Source organism: Aquarana catesbeiana, linkage group LG09, assembly GCF_042186555.1.
Source record: "Aquarana catesbeiana isolate 2022-GZ linkage group LG09, ASM4218655v1, whole genome shotgun sequence".
NCBI lineage: Eukaryota > Metazoa > Chordata > Amphibia > Anura > Ranidae > Aquarana > Aquarana catesbeiana.
The window spans coordinates 260,043,813-260,064,721 of record NC_133332.1 but is presented as its reverse complement, the minus strand read 5'-3'; the positions used below and the strand labels follow the sequence as shown (position 1 = coordinate 260,064,721).

The following is a 20,909-nucleotide window of genomic DNA, read 5'->3' as shown; positions in this document are numbered from 1 at the left end:
GGGGTGTACTCACTTTTGTGAGATACTGTATATACAGTGAGTGAAAAATTATTTGCTCCCCTGCCGATTTTGTACGTTTGTCCACTGACAAAGAAATGATCAGTCTTTCATTTTAAAGGTAGGTTTATTTTAACAGTGAGAGATAGAATAACAACAAAAATATCCAGAAAAACGCATTTCAAAAGAGCTATACATTTATTTGCATTTTAATGAGTGAAATAAGTATTTGATCCCCTATCAGCAATATTTCTGGCTCCCAGGTGTCTACTATACAGGTAACGAGCTGAGATTAGGAGCACTCTCTTGAAGGGAGTGCTCTTAATTTCATCTTGTTACCTGTATAAAAGACACCTGTCCACAGAAGCAATCAATCAGATTCCAATCTCTCCACCATGGCTAAGACCAAAGAGCTGTCCAAGGATGTCAGGGACCATATTGTAGACCTACACAAGGCTGGAATAGGATACAAGACCATCGCCAAGCAGCTTGGTGAGAGGATGACAACAGTTGGTGCGATTCTTCGCATATGGAAGAAACACAAAATAACTGTCAATCTCCCTCAGTCTGGGGCTCCATGCAAGATCTCACCTTGTGGAGTTTCAGTGATCATGAGAATGGTGAGGAATCAGCCCAGAACTACACAGGACAATCTTGTCAATGGTCTCAAGGCAGCTGGGACCGTAGTCACCAAGAAAACAGTTGGTAACACACTAGATGAGAAGGACAAATCCTGCAGCGCCAAGGTCCCTGCTCAAGAAAGCACATGTACAGGCCCGGCTGAAGTTTGCTAATGAACATCTGAATGATTCAGAGGAGAACTGGGTTAAAGTGTTGTGGTCAGATGAGATCAAAATCAAGCTTTTTGGCATCAACTCAATGCGCCGTGTTTGGAGGAGGAGGAATGCTGCCTATGACCCCAAGAACACCATCCCCACCGTTAAACATGGAGGTGGAAACATTATGCTTTGGGGTTGTTTTTCTGCTAAGGGGACAGGACAACTTCACTGTATGAAAGAGACGACGGACGGGGCCATGTACCATCAAATCTTGGGTGAGAACCTCCTTCCCTCAGCCAGGGCATTAAAAATGGGTCGTGGATGGGTATTCCAGCAGGGCAATGAACCAAAACACAAGGCCGAGGCAACAAAGGAGTGGCTCAATTAAGGTTCTGGAGTGGCATAGCCCATCTCCAAGCCTTAATCGCATAGAAAATACATGGAGGGAGCTGAAGGTTCAAGTTACCAAAAGTCAGCCTCGAAAACCCTAATGACTTGGACAGGATCTGCAAAGAGGAGTGGGACAAAATCCCTCCTAAGATATGTGTGCAAACCCGGGGGCCAACTACAAGAAACGTCTGACCTCTGATTCCCAACAAGGGTTTTGCCACCAAGTACTAAGTCATGTTTTGTGAAGGGGCCAAATACTTATTTCACTCAGTAAAATGCAAATCAATTTATTACTTTTTTGAAATACGTTTTTCTGGATTTTTTTTATTGTTGTTATTCAGTCTCTCACTGTTAAAATAAACCGACCATTAAAATGATAGACTGATAATTTATTTGTCAGTGGGCAAGCGTACAAAAATCAGCAGGGGGGTCAAATACTTTTTTCCCTCAAAATACAGCATCTCACAAAAAAGTGAGTACACCCCTAACATTTTGGTTAATATTTTATTATATCTTTTCATGTGACAACACCGAAGAAATTACACTTTGCTACAATGTAAAGAAGTGAGTGTACAGCTTGTAGTACAGTGTTATATATCTGTATATAATACAAATACTGTACACACATATAATATATATACACACATATATATATATATATATATATATATATATATATATATATATATATACACACATACATACATACATACATACATACACACATATATATTTATTATATATATATATATATATATATATATACATACATACATACACACACACACACACACACATACACATATATATATATATATATATATATATATATATATATATATATATATATATATATATACACATATACACACATACATACATACATACATACATATACACACACACAAACGCACAAAACTAGATATTTTAAACATGAACTAATTTGTGAGAATTTTTCTGACCACAACGGAACATGAAAGAAGACAAAGGTAGCAATACGGCATAAGTTTTGAGTCTAAGTTTTCTTTGATTACTGATATAAGAAACACATTTTCTTTTCAGTTACTGAAAAACTGAGAAGTAAGAGTCATAAAGAAATGAACAGGGAAGAAGTGGGTGCAGCACAGTAGAACGAAGTCCAGCAACTTATGCTTTGGAATAGTTCCAGTTTCGTTTAAACCACAGTGTTGACTGCACATTCCAAGCATGCAAAATGAAAAACAAAATTGATACATTATGAAACTATACTACATATCATGAAACTATAACAACTATTCTAACATTCTATTTATTGTATATGAATTAAATCTGAATTCCGGGCATAGATTCCTTCCCCCATACTTACATTGGTCAATCCATACTTGACGTAACCCTGTGACATTGGAGAATCACTGTAGTAGTTGCTGTTACTACAGTCACCCTCCCTGTCTTCCGAGGGCTGTGTCGAGCAGCTGCCCTGCTACATAGTGACCACAGGGGGTTACTAGCTTGGCATGGGCGCTTTTCACAGATTATGTTTCATTTTCTCAATGAATGCAAAGCATTTTGATTGGATGAGGTGGAAAGGCTGGGCAGTAAGGTCACGATCTCCACCTTACCTTACCTTACCTCACCTCTCCACCTAATCAGAGAATACTTTGTATTCATTGAGAAAAAATACAGGGCATTCTTTGAATGGTATCCATGCAGAGTGGGCAACCCCCTGTGGTCGTTATGCAGCAAGGCAGCTGTTTAACATGGTCTCTGGAAGACATTGAGGATCACTAAAGTAGGGATGGCTACTACAGCAATTCCCCACTTCCACAGGGATCAGCCAGGTATGGTTGATTGGTACCTGCTTGGTACAAGCTATCCCTATTAAAGGTTTTGCAGAAGATTAATGCACTTGATGTTTAATACCCTAGTCAAGAATAAAACAAACACTGACTGACCATCACACCGCCATTTACTATTAGCTACGTTACCACACATGATACAGGTTGGAGTTTAATGGCCATAGCAGCCTTGTATTAACAAAATATAAATAACATTTTAATATACTATATCAACATATTAACATTCAGTACAGTATTTAAGGGGCCCCAAGGTCCTTGTAGGCATCTACTTCAAGTACCTGCATAAAAACAAAATTTAGGCCTCCAGCTGCAGAAACACTGACTCTTTGACAAACCAATAATCACAGATACTATTAACAGAATAATGGGAGCTGTAGCCAATACAGAACCCTACAAATATACATTTTGGCCATAATAATAACACATTCAAAGACCAAGCACCCCGTCAGCTGCCATAACATAACCACAATTACCACTCCAAAATATCTAAAAACCATAAGCAATAAGGGAGAGAGGGTGGAAAGTTGTCCCGACCAAGCTCTCCTCCAAATGAAGACTTTCCAAGACTTTCCTACATTTCCAACTCCTGAAGCCCCACCTGCTCCTGCCCTATCTACCTATCCCGTGAGTATCACTAGAATCCTGTTTACTTCTGATCCACAAAAAGACTCCTCCTATGTCAAACCCCATTTAACTCAATCAGATCGGCCTGAATGTAGGCTTCCCCTTTTTTCACTCTGGACCTAACCTTTTTGCTTCCAGTGTTGGTGACTTCTCTCAGTTGATTACTTGAAGCTACAAGTTTAGTGCTCACCATCATTATCCAATACCAGCAGACCTTACCTGGATTTGTTGCATATACTTCCTATGGTTGAAACTTTTTTTTTTTATGATGGTTACTACCTATTATTTTTGCACATTATATGGGAGAGTCTATACATAAACTCTACACCCAGCAGTAATTTGTTCTGCCATAATGGTTTTGCATGGCAGGCAGGAATGTCTTAATCAGATCTTACATTTGAAAGCAAGATACACTTATTACATTAGACACCCCTTATGTATACCTAAATCTTGGGGATGAGGATCTCACATCTCATCAGAAAACACTCCTACATTGTACTGGAGTGTCATGTTGTGAGATTTAGGGGACTTGGCATTCCCTAGGTTCTATACATACATCAAACTGCAATTTATAAAGAAGGTGGAGGCCCTGAGGTAATAAAATTGCTTTCTCATGTAGAATCCACTATAATGAGCAGAGCTTGCTTTCTCGTGCTAATATGCATTTTTAAGTGCTTTTTCTCCTCTGAGTTTTTTTGTTTGCAGCTGTAAGTGGGAAAACCTGCACCAGAATGTCACTTCTGGTAATAATCCAGGAGGGGACCGAACTTCAAGTCCTATCACCCCTTTCTGTCCTTGCTGTAGGTGGAGTGGAGCAGCAATACGTACATTTCTGGTGGCTCCAAGCTTTAGATAGGTAGCCTAGAAACAGAACTTCAGCAGTAAATTGTCACCCAACCCTTAGTCCATGCATACCTAGGTAGTCCTAGCACAACCAAGCTGGAAGGGTGAGAGCCTTTTATAGGAAGTGGACCTTCCAATGGTTCTACTGGCAAAATCAACAGGGAACCACAGTGGCTAAGTGGTTAGCACTTCCGTCTAGCAGCACTACCTGCACGGAGTTTGCATGTTCTACCCATGCCTGTGTGGGTTTCCTCCCACACTCCAAATACATGCTGGTAGATTAATTGGCTCCTGTCTATATTGGCCCTAGTATGTGTATGTATGAATGCGAGTTAGGGATTTGAGGGCAGGGATTGATGTGAAGGTGCAAAATATATGTGTCAATTGATGTGGCTATATAAGTTAAAAAAAAAAAAAAAAAAATGATATTGCTGGTGGTAATTTGAAAAAACAGATAAAAGTTGTTTGTATACTGACCAAAGACTATCACTGTCTCCATTTTGCCCATAGCTAAACTATTATGTAAGTTATAGTCTACCATGCTGTGGGATATTATTTTGGTTTGAATGCCAAAATGACAAGTTTGCTTTAAAAAGGAATGATCAATTGAAGCCATAGGCTAAGACACAGTCCAAGACAGGCAAAAAGTCAGTGGTCAAAAACATAGAGGTACTAAGACTTTGTGTGGGATATTTTTTTTGTTTTAAATGCCAACAAGACAAGTTTACTGTAATCAGAAATGATCAATTGACAGCACATTCTAAGACACAGCCCAACAAAGCCAAAGAGTCACCAGTGAACACTATAAAGATACTAGGACTACATGTGGGAAATCATTATAATTTGACTTTCAACTTGACAGGTTTGCTTTAAATAGGAACAAACAAATGAGGGAGGCTAAGACACAGTCCAACAAAGACAGAGTCACTGGTCAACAATGTAGAGATACTAGGACGTCATGTAACGAGGTCCTCATATGGGATAGACAATGTCAGTATCCTACACAAATTCAAAGTCAAGTGGATCTTCACCCTCAAATACAACATACCTCCACTCCACCACTCCTCCTGTCCTCTGATTAAGCCTGTTTTTTTTTCCTTTAATAAGCTTTTTTTTTTTTTTACATAGTGTCTTAAGAGAATTTATTGTGGAACTGTCATATGAACTGTTTTTTAATAATAAAACTGGGGAATTACATAATGCTATATCTCCTAGTATGGTTTCAGGGTACGTTAACCAGCCTGTTCTCATTTTGAAATTACTCAATGAAGCCCCAAAACTAACATAATGTAATCATCAATATCATTGTGGGTCCCCCCAAATGTAATCAGACGTTTTACATGCACATGTCAATTATTCAAGATTTTTCAACAGAAATATCCCCTGCCAAGGGAATAAGCCACATTTCAATTCACTCTTTATAAATCTTTAAGGGGAAGGGTATTGAATTCTATAAAAGACATAAGACATTTGAGCATCCTTAAGGGGTCAGCACATTGCTGGGGGAGCACATTGCAATGGCTTCTATCCTTAAGGCTTCTATCTCTAAGTGATTCTTTCTACAAGTGATATGCACTTCAATCTCTGCACTTCAGCGATTGCACGAAGCAAACAAATATAGCAATCTGCACTGGAAAGCACCTAACAGACTGCAGGTGACCCTGTCTCTCTAATAAGCTCTCCTTCCGCTCTGTAACATGCACTCTCTACCACTGCTTCTGACACTCCTGTCCTCTCTCCTCAAACTCTCTTACCTTCACCCCCCTTCTCCACCCGCCTGCTTATACATATCACCCTGCCTTCTGTCCACTCTCTACTACTGCTCCTACCAACTCTTGCTCATTCTACATCCATATACTGATAAAACCTCCAGTACTCTGAAACATGCCCCTTCACATAAATCACATTCCCACATTACCTCCCTCACCCTCCTGCTTCTCCTAATCTCTGGTGACATATCCCCAAACCCTGGGCCACCATCATCTGTCTTTGCCCAAGACTCCCACCCCGCTACACCCTCTGGCAGGAGCCGCAACCCACAGAACTTGGTCTCTATTCCTCTTTCCAAAACCAGCCCCCCCTTTTCCTGTGCCCTGTGGAATGCACGTTCTGTCTGCAACAAACTCACCGCCCTTCACGACCTCTTTATCACAAATTGCTTTAACCTACTTGCCATTACTGAAACCTGGCTTCATGAATCAGATACTATTTCTCCTGCTTCCCTCTCCCATGGGGGCCTTCTCTGGACTCACTCCCCCAGACCAAGTGGATGGAAGGGAGGTGGAGTGGGAATCCTTCTAGCCCCATGCAGCACCTATCAGATTCTTCACCCACCTCCCTCTCTGACACTCTTCTCTTTTGAGGCACATTGCATTGGTCTATTCTCTCCCATTTCTCTAAGAATTGCTGTCATCTACCGGCCCCCTGGACCAGTATCAGCCTTTCTTGATGACTTCTCTGCCTGGCTACCCTACTTTCTCTCTTCTGAAATCCCCACAATTATTCTTGGGGACTTCAACATCCCTGTTAACACTAACACTACTATTACTTCTAAACTTCTCAGTCTAACCTCATCGCTTGACCTGAAGCAATGGATACAGGCTCCTACCCACTCCAACGGCAACACCCTTGACCTTGTCTTCTCCTATCTGTGCACTCCATGCAACCTTTCCAACAATCCACTCCCACTCTCTGATCACCACCTTATTAGTTTTGCTCTCTCCCTGTCTTCCACCTCTTCTCCCTCCAACCGCCTAACAGTTACACGTAGAAACCTTCGCCACCTCAACCCTTCTCTTCTCTACTCTGCTACTGATCACCTCTATGACAAAATCTCACCTCTGTCCTGCCCCAACCTAGCTACTTTCATCTACAACAGCTCACTGTCTTCCTCCCTAGACAAGCTTGCCCCCCTCACTACACGCAGAATTGCTCGCCTTCAGGACTTCTCCAGAGCCTCCCCCATCCTCTGGAATGCTCTACCCCAATCCGTCCGATTTTCTCCTACTTTATCCACTTTCAGACGATCCCTGAAAACTTATCTCTTCAGAGAAGCCTATCTGGCCCCCACCTAACAACTGTACATTTATTATCTCAATCAGCACATCACCCACAGTTATTACCTCTTGTATCTCTTGACCTTCCCTCTTAGATTGTAAGCTCTAAGGAGCAGGGCCTTCTGATTCCTACTGTATCAAAGTGTATTGTATTTGTACTGTCTACCCTCAAGTTGTAAAGCGCTACGTAAACTGTTGGCGCTATATAAATCCTGTATAATAATAATAAATCAAAAATATATTCCAATGCAACTTCTTACACATGTGCATGGTCATCTTAAACTGCACAGTTACATAGCATGCATGTGTATGACTTGTTGGTCATTTCCTTCCTTTTCTTCAAAAAGTATTTTTGTACACTCAGGCTTTCTACTTAAAACATCATAACGCAATCTGAGATACTTGATACCGCTCTCCTATACTTATATTGGTACTAGATACCTCTTTTTTGTATATTTATTACTTCTTATGAAGCAGGGCTTATATTGTCCATTTTTCTCCCCCTATAAGACTTCTCTTATACTGTATATATTAGGTTTCCACCTAGGTGGTTGTCCTTTGGACCTGCTGTAGAGATGTATGTGGTCCCTTGTGAACTCATCTTTCTTGTGGGTTCCTCTGGGAGATCTGAAGGTTCGAGGAGTTGGCACTGCTTTTAATCATTCTGGCTTATATGCATTTGTGACACACATGCTATGTAGGTGTGTACTTTAAAATGACTATGGACATGTATAAGAACTTGCACTGGATTATATTGTTGATATGTTGTATGTTTTTTTAAAGATTTCAATACCCTTCCTCTTGAAGAAGATTCATAAAGATTGAATTGAAATGCATCAACTTCACCTGACAGGGGATCTTTGTGTTGAAAAATCTTGAATGATTGACTTGTACTGTGTATTTATCAACCCCCAGAGGGTATCTGGGTAAACAGTTAAAGTCAACTGTCTGTTGTACCATGCTGCGAGAACATAAATATTTTATGTCAAATGTTTTTAAAGATCATTTTATATAAATAAAATATGTATATTTTTTTTACTTTATTTTTTTCACTTTAAAAAGTCCCATGGGAAAAACTTGTACTTTTGGTACTCTTTTGCAGCTTGATTAGGGATGTAGACATAAATCAGCTCTTGATCGAACAATTGTTAAAAATTCCCTTTTTCTTTTCTCTGCAATCAATCAAGACTTACTATGCAATTTCCCTTCTCACTATATTTTCTCTCTTTTTTTCCAAAAGTCTGCCCAGAGCTTGAGGTTGAAAAATAGGCATCCCCTAAAACTTGATTTTCCTTTTTTAGTGCAAACAAATGTAAAGGAATGCTGAGGCTGCAGCCAACGCTGAGAATATACTAAAGGCAGACCCCTACCGCTCAAATATGACGATCGGCGGGACTCCACTGATCACAAACAGATGTTAGGCCCTAAGGCTGCGACTAGTGTGTCGGAGATAATAAACATGTAAAACCAGGGTCTGGGCCAGATACCAGCAGGTCAGTGTGAAAACCTCAAAGACTGAAGTACAGATGAGTAAGAATGCTTAGTGTTGCCAACTGGCGGTGGATGACTCTAATCATGGTGCAGGGACTGGAAATGCCTGGTGTTCCCAACAGCAATGTAGGCTACACCCAGTGTGTGGTCCTAACTGGCAACCATAGACGGACAAAGAGGGCACAATCGTGGACAACAAGATACAGCATACAAGACAACACCCCACAGAGACCAGGCAGTCTATACTAGCAGACAAAAAGGAAAGCAAGATGAAACACAAGGAACAGCAATTAAGGAATGCAAAAGGGAACACACTAAGCACGAATAATTATAAAGGGGACAAAAGGATACTAACAAGAGCTGGGCAGGAAGCACATAGGATTGCTGTTGCGAGGCACAAAACCCTGACCGGGCAACAGGAGACCTTTAAATACAGTGATCCAGACTAAAGGAATTCGACCCACAGGGCAAGTGGACAAAGGTAGCTGGAGGTCAATAACTTAAGCTGTATAGCTGGGTATACACTAGTAGAATTTTTATTGGATTTCATTTTTGTTTTAAAAAAGTTTATTCATTTTTTCTAATCATTACTGGGGTCAAATCAATCTTCTTTTTGACTGCAATGACAGGAAAATTTGAGGGAGTAGGATGGAATTTTTCTTGAAATTTCTAACAGTGTACGTGATTTTTGTTCAGGAAAGTCCATTCATTCCAAAATCAAATGTTAGAAGCCAACTGAATCTTGAACTACTTTTGAATGACATTCGAATGTACTGAGAATTTTTGTACAAATTTTCCCAAAAATGTTCATACAAATTTTCGGGAAAAATTCTGCTAGTGTATACACAGCTTAACCACTTCAGCCCCGGAAGGATTTACCCCCCAGGCCATTTTTTGCGAAGCGGCACGGTGTTACTTTAACTGACAACTGCGTGGTCATGCAAAGCTGTACCCAACAAAATTGATGTCCTTTCTTTCCCATAAATAGAGCTTTCTTTTGGTGGTATTTGATCACCTCTGCGGTTTTTATTTTTTGCACTATAAACAAAAAAAGACCTACAATTTTGAAAAAAAAAAAACAATATTTTTTACTTTTTGCTATACTACATATCCAATAAAAAAGAAAATGTAAAAAAAAAAAAAAAAAAAAAAACACAAAATTTCTTAGTTTAGACCAATATATATATATATTTTTTTTTACCAAAAAATGTAGAATACATATCGCAATAAGCATATATTGATTGCTTTGTGCAAAAGTTATAGTCACAAAATAGGGGATAGATTGACGACATTTTTATTATTTTTTTTTTATTATCAGTAATGACGGTAATCAGCAGGACTACGACATTGCGGCAGACAGATCTGACACTTTTAACACTTTTTTTTGACCAATGACATTATTACAGTGATCAGAGCTAAAAAATATCCAGGGGGCGATCAAGGGGTTAAGTGCGTCAAAGGGAGGTGTTTCTAACTGTGGGACGAGGGGACTGACTGGGAGTACAGAGAGATTGCTGTTCATTAGGAACAGCCAATCTCACTATACTCTCCTGTCAGAACGGGGATCTGTTTTGCTTACATAGGCAGATCCCTGTTCTGCCTCTCTTTCCCGCGATCATGGGTGGCCGGCAGACATCGAGTCCCCTGGACCCGCGGGCGAGCTCCCGCAGTGCACAGCGGTGGCACACTCGCAGTGCCACATGCACAGCCTGAAATACAGGTATGTCTGTTTGCGCAGCTGAGCCGCCTTGCCGCAGTATATGTGTGGAAGGTGGTCGACAAGTGGTTAAGAGATAAGCTGACCATATACTGTAGCACCCTCCTAGTTAGGCTGCTAGGTTGTTAGACAAATTTATTTTTTTTTGCTCCTCTTTACACAGTAGAGCAGTTGTTGATTACTTTTGGATGTTCTGGATCTCACAGGCTGCAGGTTTAATTGCTATCCTCTGCCTTCCAGAGGCTTCTGGAATATTGAGGGTGGAACAGGGCAAATAGTCAGCCTGAATATTTATTGTGCCCAGAAGGTGGCTGGAGAGGCATAAAAATAGTCTGATTTAGAACTGCAAGTCTTCTCCCTGTTGGCGGGAATTTACCAGTCTGGGTGGGGGGGTGGCTACCCCCACATTCAGCAGCTATCCTGATTCCAGCTATTGATCATCAAGGTGGGGCATAGCTGGGGAGCCTACTTGTAATAATGTACTTTTGAAGCTAGTCAAGGGACTCCTCATCTGGGGGCCTGGTCTGGAGGGCTCACTGAAGACTTCCCAAGTGGAAGTTAGGAGACTGGCTGTCCTGTGGCATTGTGAGCATTCATCTCTCCCACACTAAAGAGTGTCCAGTTGATACTGGAAAGAGGCATCTGGTGATACTGAGGCATTGTGAGTACTGACCAGGTTTCAGTGTTCTTGTGACGCTGCGCTGAATCTTTTGGGTAGAGAAGCCATTAGTATTCTTGACTGGGATAGCTTCTAAAAGGGATTTAGTTCTGCCCCAGTACTTGTTTTCTAAATAGAGACTATTCAAGGAGATTCAACAAAGGTGAAGTGTCCTCCTGTAAATATTCAGTAAATCTGGAGTATACCATATTACCCTACACCCCATCCAGGTTCTTTAACAATAAAAAACCCTAAAAAGTCATCCCTCCAGACCGATTATTGAGCCAGAATGGATGGACTGGTGCTGTGTGCCTGGCTGCCTCCACACTTATTCTGGGGAAGGACTGGCTAAATTTCAACGGCTCCTACAGGAGTAGCACTATATATACATAGTATCTCACAAAAGTGAGCACACCTCTCACATTTTTGTAAATATTTGATTATATCTTTTTATGTGACAACACTGAAGAAATGACACTTTGCTACAATGTAAAGTAGTAAGTGTACAGCTTGAATAACAGTGTAAATTTGCTGTCCCCTCAAAATAACGCAACACACAGCCATTAATGTCTAAACTGCTGGCAACAAAAGTGAGTACATCCCTAAGTGAAAATGTCCAAATTGGACCCAAAGTGTCAATATTTTGTGTGGCCACCATTAATTTTTCAGCACTGCCTTAACCCTCTTGGGCATGGAGTTCACAAGTTGCCACTAGAGTCCTCTTCCACTCCTCCATGAGCTGGTGGATGATAGAGACCTTGCGCTCCTCCACCTTCTGTTTGAGGATGCCCCACAGATGCTCAATAGGGTTTAGGTCTGGAGACATGCTTGGCCAGTCCATCACCTTTACCCTCAGCTTCTTTAGCAAGGCAGTAGTTGTCTTGGAGGTGTGTTTGGGGTCGTTATGTTGGAATACTGCCCTGCGGCCCTTTCTCCGAAGGGAGAGCATCATGCTCTGCTTCAGTATGTCACAGTACATGTTGGCATTCATGGTTCCCTCAATGATGCACTCATGTAGCCCCAGACCATGACACTCCCACCACAATGCTTGACTGTAGGCAAGACACACTTGTCTTTGTACTCCTCACCTGGTTGCCACCACACATGGTTGACACCATCTGAACCAAATAAGTTTATCTTGGTCTCACCAGACCACAGGACATGATTCCAGTAATCAATGTCCTTAGTCTTCTTGTCTTCATCAAACTGTTTGCGGGCTTTCTTGTGCATCATCTTTAGAAGAGGCTTTCTTCTGGGACAACAGCCATGCAGACCAATTTGATGCAGTATGCGGCGTATGGTCTGAGCACTGACAGGCTGACCCCCCCACCCCTTCAACCTCTTCAGCAATGCTGGCAACACCCAAAGTCAACCTCTGGATATGACGCTGAGCACATGCACTCAACTTCTTTGGTGGACCATGGCAAGGCCTGTTCTGAGTGGAACCTGTCCTGTTAAACCGCTGTATGGTCTTGGCCACCGTGCTGCAGCTCAGTTTCAGGGTCTTGGCAATCTTCTTATAGCCTAGGCCATCTTTATGTAGAGCAACAATTCTTTTTTTCAGATCCTCAGAGAGTTCTTTGCCATGAGTTGCCATGTTGAACTTTCAGTGACCAGTATAAGAGTAAGAGCGATAACACCAAATTTAACACACCTGCTCCCCATTCACACCTGAGACCTTGTAACACTAACGAGTCACATGACACCGGGGAGGGAAAATGGCTAATTGGGCCCAATTTGGACTTTTTCACTTGGGGGTGTACTCACTTTTGTTGCCAGCGGTTTAGACATTAATGGCTGTGTGTTGAGTTATTTTGAGGGGACAGCAAATTTACACTGTTATACAAGTTGTACACTCACTACTTTACATTGTAGCAAAGGGTAATTTCTTCAGTTTTGTCACATGAAAAGATATAATAAAATATTTACAAAATTGTGAGGGGTGTACTTACTTTTGTGAGATACTGTATATCATAGTATGCCGAAAATTGACACTGTTCAGGTATTCTGACAGCTACTGGTGCTAGCTGTTGGAAAACATCTGCCACAGCTGGAGATTCATGCATTCCACGCTGTACAGCCTGCAGGGTGAACAAAAAAACAATGTGCATGACTCCTGTAAGAATAACAGAGATAGTAAATAACAAGGAAGGTCAAAAATAGGTTTACCAAAGAAGGGCACACAGCACAATGAGGACAGTGACATAGTGTGGATGCACAGACCTAGAACAACCATTTAGTGCCGGTTCACACTGATGCGAGTTCATGACGAATTTGATGCGTCAAGAACATTCTAAATTCACATGTCATCCATAAAGTCATTGTTTTCAATGACCGTCATTCACATATATGTGTTGCGATTCCCCTACGAATGCGATGCGATAAAAAAAAGGGTCTTGTGTGAGTTTACTGCGTTGCGAATTTAGCCTCCATAGACATCAATGTAAATCGTTCTGGAATCGCATTGTTAGTTCAGATATGTGCGAATTCCACCACACTACTCTCCACAAAAACCAGGAAATACACAGGAAGTTAACACCTTTTTTCTTTTTCCATTATGATTCCATTGGCTGGAACATCAATCGCAGCTATGACCAACTCCTGAAATTCGCGGTAAAATCGCGTTAAAATTGCGGTAAATTCGCGGTAAATTCGCGGTAAAATCGCACCTCACACAGGACAAAAAAACGGAACAAATTCGCAGCGCAGCAGTGTGAACCGGCACTTAAAGTAAGACTTCTTTATCTCTACACTTGATCCAAGTCAGTCACTCAGAAAACAAAATGTCAACAGCGGCAGCCTACCTTTCTCTCTTATGTCAGATGTACTTTGACAAGGACAAGTGCTGAAACAGTGAAGTGTGCAGAAGCACAAGAACTAACACATACTAGACAGAACTTCACACCAGTTTGGTGACGCATTTCGCACAAAGTGCTTAATCTGAAGGTTATCACCCTAACAGCTTAAGCTGTTTTATTGAATCAAAGAAACTTACTAACATTTACAAGTATACAAAAGACACAGCAAGTAACTCAGCTGCTGTTTTGTGTGCAGCAATGTTATGGCATCAGCACAGACTCTTACTGACGCATTTTTCATCATAGGAGACATTCTCAAGGGGGCCGGCTCCCTTGAGGACATCATCTAGTGTATCTGTATAGGTAGAGTACAGTGGATTGATCCCAACAACACACGCCCAGCTCCCATACTGCCACTGATGATGCTCCAGGTCAGTGGCGGAAGTATAGGGGCACTGAGATTGCCATGGCGACTGGGCCCCATGCAGCAGGGGGCCCCTGTATGCCTCGATAGGAGGAGCGACAAGGGCAACTGACCCTGAGCTCCCCAATCCTCAGCCGAACGGCACTGCAGGGAGCTGGTCACACTGATATGACCTAAAGTGAAAGCATAGTGTGTGCTGTGCTCTTTGTCTCCCCCTACAGTGCAGTACCCAGCAGGAAGAGGTATATATGTTTATATGTGTGTGTGCATGTATGTGTGTGTATGTACATGTATGTATGTAGGTGTGTGTGCATGTGTTTATATGTGCATTTATATATTTGTGTGTGTGTATGTGTATGTGTGTTTACATGTATGTTTGTATGCACATTTTATGTATGCATGTTTAATCCTGACCCCCTATAGTGTACAATCAGAACTGATTTTTTTTCTTACTTGTTCATAGTATCAGCAAAAAAATGCTGTTCCTCTGAAAAGCAATCCATGCTCAGATTGCTTTTCAGAGGCATTTGACAACCGGTAAAGAGGCAATATGTTGCCTCCTGACCGCCTGTTTTAACCCCTTAAATGCATCATCCTTATGCTGCAACTGCATGCAATGCAGGGTGGTCGCAGTGCAGCCTCATTTCCCCTAGGAGTATACTTCAAGGGTGCCCTGGCTTGAGAAACACTGACATAGAGGAACCCATCCCTCCATTTTCCTCCTGCAGCCGCTGAATGCCTGCAGGAGGGAGAGGAGGAGAAGCGGGGGGGGGGGGGATGCAATGCAGAAATTGGTTCCTCTATATGCAGCCACCCACTTGCCACTGGGTACGGAGGAAATGGCCCTGTCCAGGGGTCAGGGGGGCCCTTCATGGTTTCTTGCATCGGGGCCCTGAAGGTTTTAGTTACACCACTGCTCCAGGTAAACCCAGCTTTGTATGACCAGTAGATAAATACTAGGTAGATATTATTTGTTAGGGCTCCATTGTGACCTAGTGACTGACTATGCTCCCCTGAAACGGATGGCTATGAATAGAGAGACAAATTGATAGGTGAACAGGCAGTTTTAAGCTCTGTGGGAGTAATTGTTTATGGAAAACCACCAGCCAAATACTAAGATGGGAAACGTAGACGCCCTATCCCAAGTTCACTTTGCTGAAACAAAGTAGGGAGATATGTAGCAGATTGTTTCACAGGGAGCCTGGAAAAGTCCCGTTTGGGATTTAAAAATCTCCCAGGCTCCTTTCTTATACCTTTTGAGACCTCTGATCCACTACAGGTTTTGCACTGCTCCCTATCAGACAATTTAGGTTCACCTGAGGAACACAGTCAGTGATCTGCAGCCTGGTCTGTTAGAGCTGAGGCCTGGTGGACACTACAACAGTTTGTATATGGAGGCTGCCAAACCGTAAACTAGGCCAGCCTGGTAGATAGGGTTGCGTATCTGTAGTAAGAGCCGAGACATGTCTAGGTCTTGTTTTGTTGAAAGTTTTATGTACTTTTCTTTGTAAATAGCACAAATAAACTCTCCACTCTTTGCCAAGACATTACTGGACTGATATTGGTGCCTAAAAAGGTTGCTCAACCCAGAGAGCATTATACCTGCTACCTATGGCCAGCTCACAATGCATATAGCCGCGTACACACATTAACTTCTTTAGGTGGTTTTGCACAGCACCTGTTGGCTTCCTGGCTGGGAAAAACACAATCATTTCTGCTATGCAGACAGGTACGGCCACATGCATGAGCCCCTAAGCTGACATACGATTCCAAGAGTTGTTAAGGGGTTGAATAAGGCTGAGAGTTCCTCCGAGTGGGTCATTTACAGATTTCTAAATTTAAAGCTAAATTTGAAACTAAACCTAAATCAGTCTGTATATGCAGTAAAGCATGCTTGTTAAACTCACTGTGAACCTTAAGGGGCTAATCCTCTGCATTGTGTAAATAGGCTGTTTGATCTTGTATCCACAGATCCTCCTCTTCTTCCACCGACTCCAAAACATGTCCGGATCAGACAGAGCCTTTGGAGTCAGGCTGCACATGCTCAGTTTGTTGTGTATTTTTTGTTTTTCCTCTTGGAAGACTGCATGTGATCAGCATAGGGCAAGTCAGCACTGTCCAGACAGAGGGGTCAGGGGTCCTGCGTCCTGATAGGACAGCTAGTACAGTATGAAAACTCCTCCTACAAGCTTTAACCAGGCACTGATAGAAGTCACAAGACTTCTATATATTACTGATGAGAAAAGGTATTTAGCAGGTTATATTTACTAAAATAATTGCATGTCCATGTTCTGTGTACTGTGGGAGACCAGATATAGTGAATGCAGGATCCTGGGTTTAGTAACACGTTAATACAATAATAAAAACATGCAAGAGCAAGCTTCCAAAAACTTGCTAACATCTAAAACTACTTTAAAAGGAGAAGTCGTTTGGCTGTACTTCTGCTATGGATCACAGGAATGCAAAACGGACTGCACTTCTGGGACCTGTTTTCAGCAGAGAGCCTGAGCTGGCCACCCCCACCCCCTTCACAGCCCAGCGCTCCAATGAGCGAGGAGGGAGAAGAGCAGAGAGCGGTGACTGACAGTCTACAGCCCTCTGCTCATTCGAGCTCTGAAAACCCAGCGATCTGCGATGTTCGATGGCTCGGTTCTCAGTGTAGAGGCGCTGGGGGGACAGATGTAGCATCAGACCAATGCTGCATCCACCTACGTAAGTATGAATCTGAAAAAAAAACTAAAAACTTTTACTTCTCTTTTAAGGGTAGCGTTGCATAAAAACCTAAATACATGTTTCCTAGAAATACTCTAATTTAACTCTGACTTAAACTACACAAACTGTCCAGGAAACTGTGCAATGGTGTTAAACGATTGATTTAATGTGTTGCCAGGAGTTTCTCATTCAAGATTTCCTGAGAGGTGAGTGAGGACAGGCTGGAAAAACAATCTAGACCAGGGGTCTCAAACTGGCTATCCTCAAGCTGTTGAAAAACAGTTAAGTCCCATGAGGCATTGCAAGTCCCATGAGGCACTGCCCAAAAGCAACATAAACCCTAAAAAGATGTTGATATTTGCAGGCCTGTACTCACCCCTTGGCGAGGCACTGTGGCTTTCACATATATTTGCAAATGTGTGGAACTAAACCCTTTTGTTTTGTTTTTTTTTTAACGTCAATTGTTTTATTTTATTTTTTTGCAGGCTGGCTGGTAAGTGTGCTGGGAAATTTGTTAGTTTGTGCAGTACTCACCCCTTGCAGCTCTGACATCAGCTTCATCAGATCTTCCTGCTGCTGAGCCCCAATATCTTTACTCTGCAGAGAAGAAAGGTAAACACAGAGAGGCTAAACATTAAGCAGAATTGTCAGTAAATAGATGAAAACGTAGCAATTATCTGCAACACAACCTCAAACCCAAACGTGACATTAACATTTGTAATATGAACAGTTATGTATATTTAGAAGACAAAAGACAACACAGAATTATGTGAAAATGTGGGTGGGTGTGCGTATATAAAAAGCAGAGGAAGTGAGACAGGAAAGATGACCTCTTGAAATAGTCAAACTTCCCCACTTGAATCCGCCAAAACTCAACTCCTCCCATAATGGGCCACATCTCACCAAGACTACATCCAAGTGAATCTATAATGAAGTGTTATGTTTGTAATGCAGAAGTAAATCTACTTTTGGATGAGAAGGGTTAGAAATATTATGTCCCCATTAAAGAAATGTTACCTATACTCCTTTACTCCCTATTCTGACTGAAAGTGGCATCTCCAGAAGAGACAAAAAACACTGGTGGGATTTTTTTATTTCCCCATAAAGTTTTTAGTAGAGAACACACATATGTAGAGTATCACAGAAATACATAATAAAAGTCAAATGACAATGGTCAAAGTATGTGAATATCGTAACTTAGGGTTTATGAACATCAAAATGTTAAATAACGGTAAACTGAAGAGGGAGAACCCTGCATCTGTGGAGTAATGTCCTGTAGACACGACCGGTTTTCCCATCGGAATAAACGCTAATGCCCCGTACACACGATAGGATTTTCCGATGGAAAATGTGTGATAGGACCTTGTTGTCGGAAATTCCGACCGTGTGTGGGCTCCATCACACATTTTCCATCGGAATTTCCGACACACAAAGTTTGAGAGCAGGCTATAAAATTTTCCCACAACAAAATCCGTTGTCGGAAATTCCGATCGTGTGTACACAAACCTGACGCACAAAGTGCCACGCATGCTCAGAATAAATTAAGAGATGAAAGCTATTGGCTACTGTCCCATTTATAGTCCCGGCGTACGTGTTTTACGTCACCGCGTTCAGAACGATCGTATTTTCCGACAACTTTGTGTGACCGTGTGTATGCAAGACAAGTTTGAGCCAACATCCGTCGGAAAAAATCCTAGGATTTTGTTGTCGGAATGTCAGAACAAAGTCCGACTGTGTGTACGGGGCATAAAAGGTTTTTCTGACGGAGTTTCAACGGAATTCCGCTCAAGCTGTCTTGCATGCACACGGCCACACCAAATTCTGACCGTCCAGAACGCGGCGATGTACGATGGGACTAGAAAACGGAAGTTCAATAGCCAGTAGCCAATAGCTTCCGTCTCGTACTTGCGTCAGAGCATGCGTCGTTTTCGGTACGTCGGAACAGCATACAGACTATCGGTTTTCCTGATAGGAATTGGTTCCTTTGGAAAAATTTAGAACATGTTCTCTTTCTAGGTCCGTCAGAATTTTCTACGTAAAAAGTCCGATGAGGCATACACACGATCGGAATAGATGATGAAAAGCTCCCGTCTGCCTTTTTTGGTCGGACATTCTGCTCGTGTGTACACGGCATTAGAAGCTTCTTGGGTTCGTGATTTTTGATTGGGCTTGTGGGTTTTATAACCTTGTGGGTAAGATAGGCGTTATGGAGGAGGTGGGAATGTTTTGGTCAAGTCGGGGTGTATTGAGGAGGGTTCTGATGGAGCGGAGTGTTCTAGGTCGGGTTCAGAGCAAGGGCTTCTGTGTATCTAGGAGGATGCTTAGGTGTCTAGGAGGAGGCATGTCAGTGATAAAAAGGGGTACTTGGTATGTTCAGGGAGGGAGGGATAGGAGAGAGGAGGAAAGGGGGTGGGGGATGCAGTATAATTTTGTAGGTAGTGACAGGGGACTGGGGGGAGTGTTATCCATCTCTCTCTCTCCCCCCCCCCCCCGGTGGGGGGAGATAGGGGGGGCAGTGGGTTTTGTGTAAACGTGGCCGATGAAAATAGCTTGTTGTTCTTGATCTAAGAGAGTATAAGGGGGTGCCCGAGTTGAGTCTGGGTTTATGTAGGTGTCATAGGGAGATGTCCGGTGGGAGGTGTATTGGCAGTGGTGAGGTCTTTGTAATCTTTTTGTCTGGAAGTGGGTCCAGCAGGCCCAATTGGATGAGAATTTAAAGGGTGTATCCACTGGTGGGATTTTTTCGCCCACTAATTATGCATGCCAGGGGGCATTTTCACTCTTGCTGACCGCTAATTTGGGGGCATATTTTTCTTTTCACAAACTACAAATATAAGGGGGCATTTTTTCCCCTGATGACCCTCAACATAGGGGAGTATTCCTTTCCCCACTGAACGCAAATTTAAATGGGCATTCTTTTCCCACTGACTACCAATGTAAGTAGCCATTTTTCTTCCCACTGAATACCTATGTAAGAAAGCATTTTACTGACATATAATCACACAGTACTGACATATAATCACACACATAGGTTGGACTTGATGGACTTGTGTGTTTTTTCAACCTCACCTACTATAAAAAAAAAAAAAATAAAACATTTCTTCCCATTGACTACCAATGTAAGGGGGCACTATTCTATACATCCTTATCAGTGACCAGAAATCTAAGGTGGCATTCTTCTTCCTTACGACCAGCAGTATAAGGCTCGATTCACACCAATGCATTTTTGAATGCTTTTTGCAGTTGTGAACATGTTCCATAGGAACCCATGTTAAAATCAATGCATTTTTTGTTTAGAGAAAGGGTCGGTGACTTTTTTTCCCCTCAAAATGCAGCATTTTGCATGTAATTGAATTCATTCAACCCACATTCAAAACGCAAGTACTGCGTTTTTAATGCAATTTTACTGCGATTTGCGGTTTGCGAGATGGGTGTTTATTTTTTTGGCTTTACATTCACTGTATATAGCTGGTTGCTAAAGAGCGGGCCGGGAAGTCGGCCGCTGAGTCATCATGAATGTAAAAAAATAAATTTGCCGGGTAAAAAAATGCACGAAAAAAAAAAAAAAAAAAAAAAATTGGCATG

At 42.0% G+C, this 20,909-nt stretch overlaps 1 protein-coding gene across 2 annotated transcripts in view; it reads right to left on the bottom strand.

Moving 5' to 3' along the window:
- Positions 1 to 20,909, bottom strand: part of LOC141108568 (SLIT-ROBO Rho GTPase-activating protein 3-like) — a 152,594-nt gene that overhangs the window by 119,948 nt on the left and 11,737 nt on the right. For both annotated transcript variants that reach the window (XM_073600287.1, XM_073600286.1), the window contains exon 3: positions 17,859 to 17,921. In XM_073600287.1, the coding sequence (XP_073456388.1) occupies positions 17,859 to 17,921 (63 nt within the window). The remainder of the gene's footprint in view (positions 1 to 17,858; positions 17,922 to 20,909) is intronic.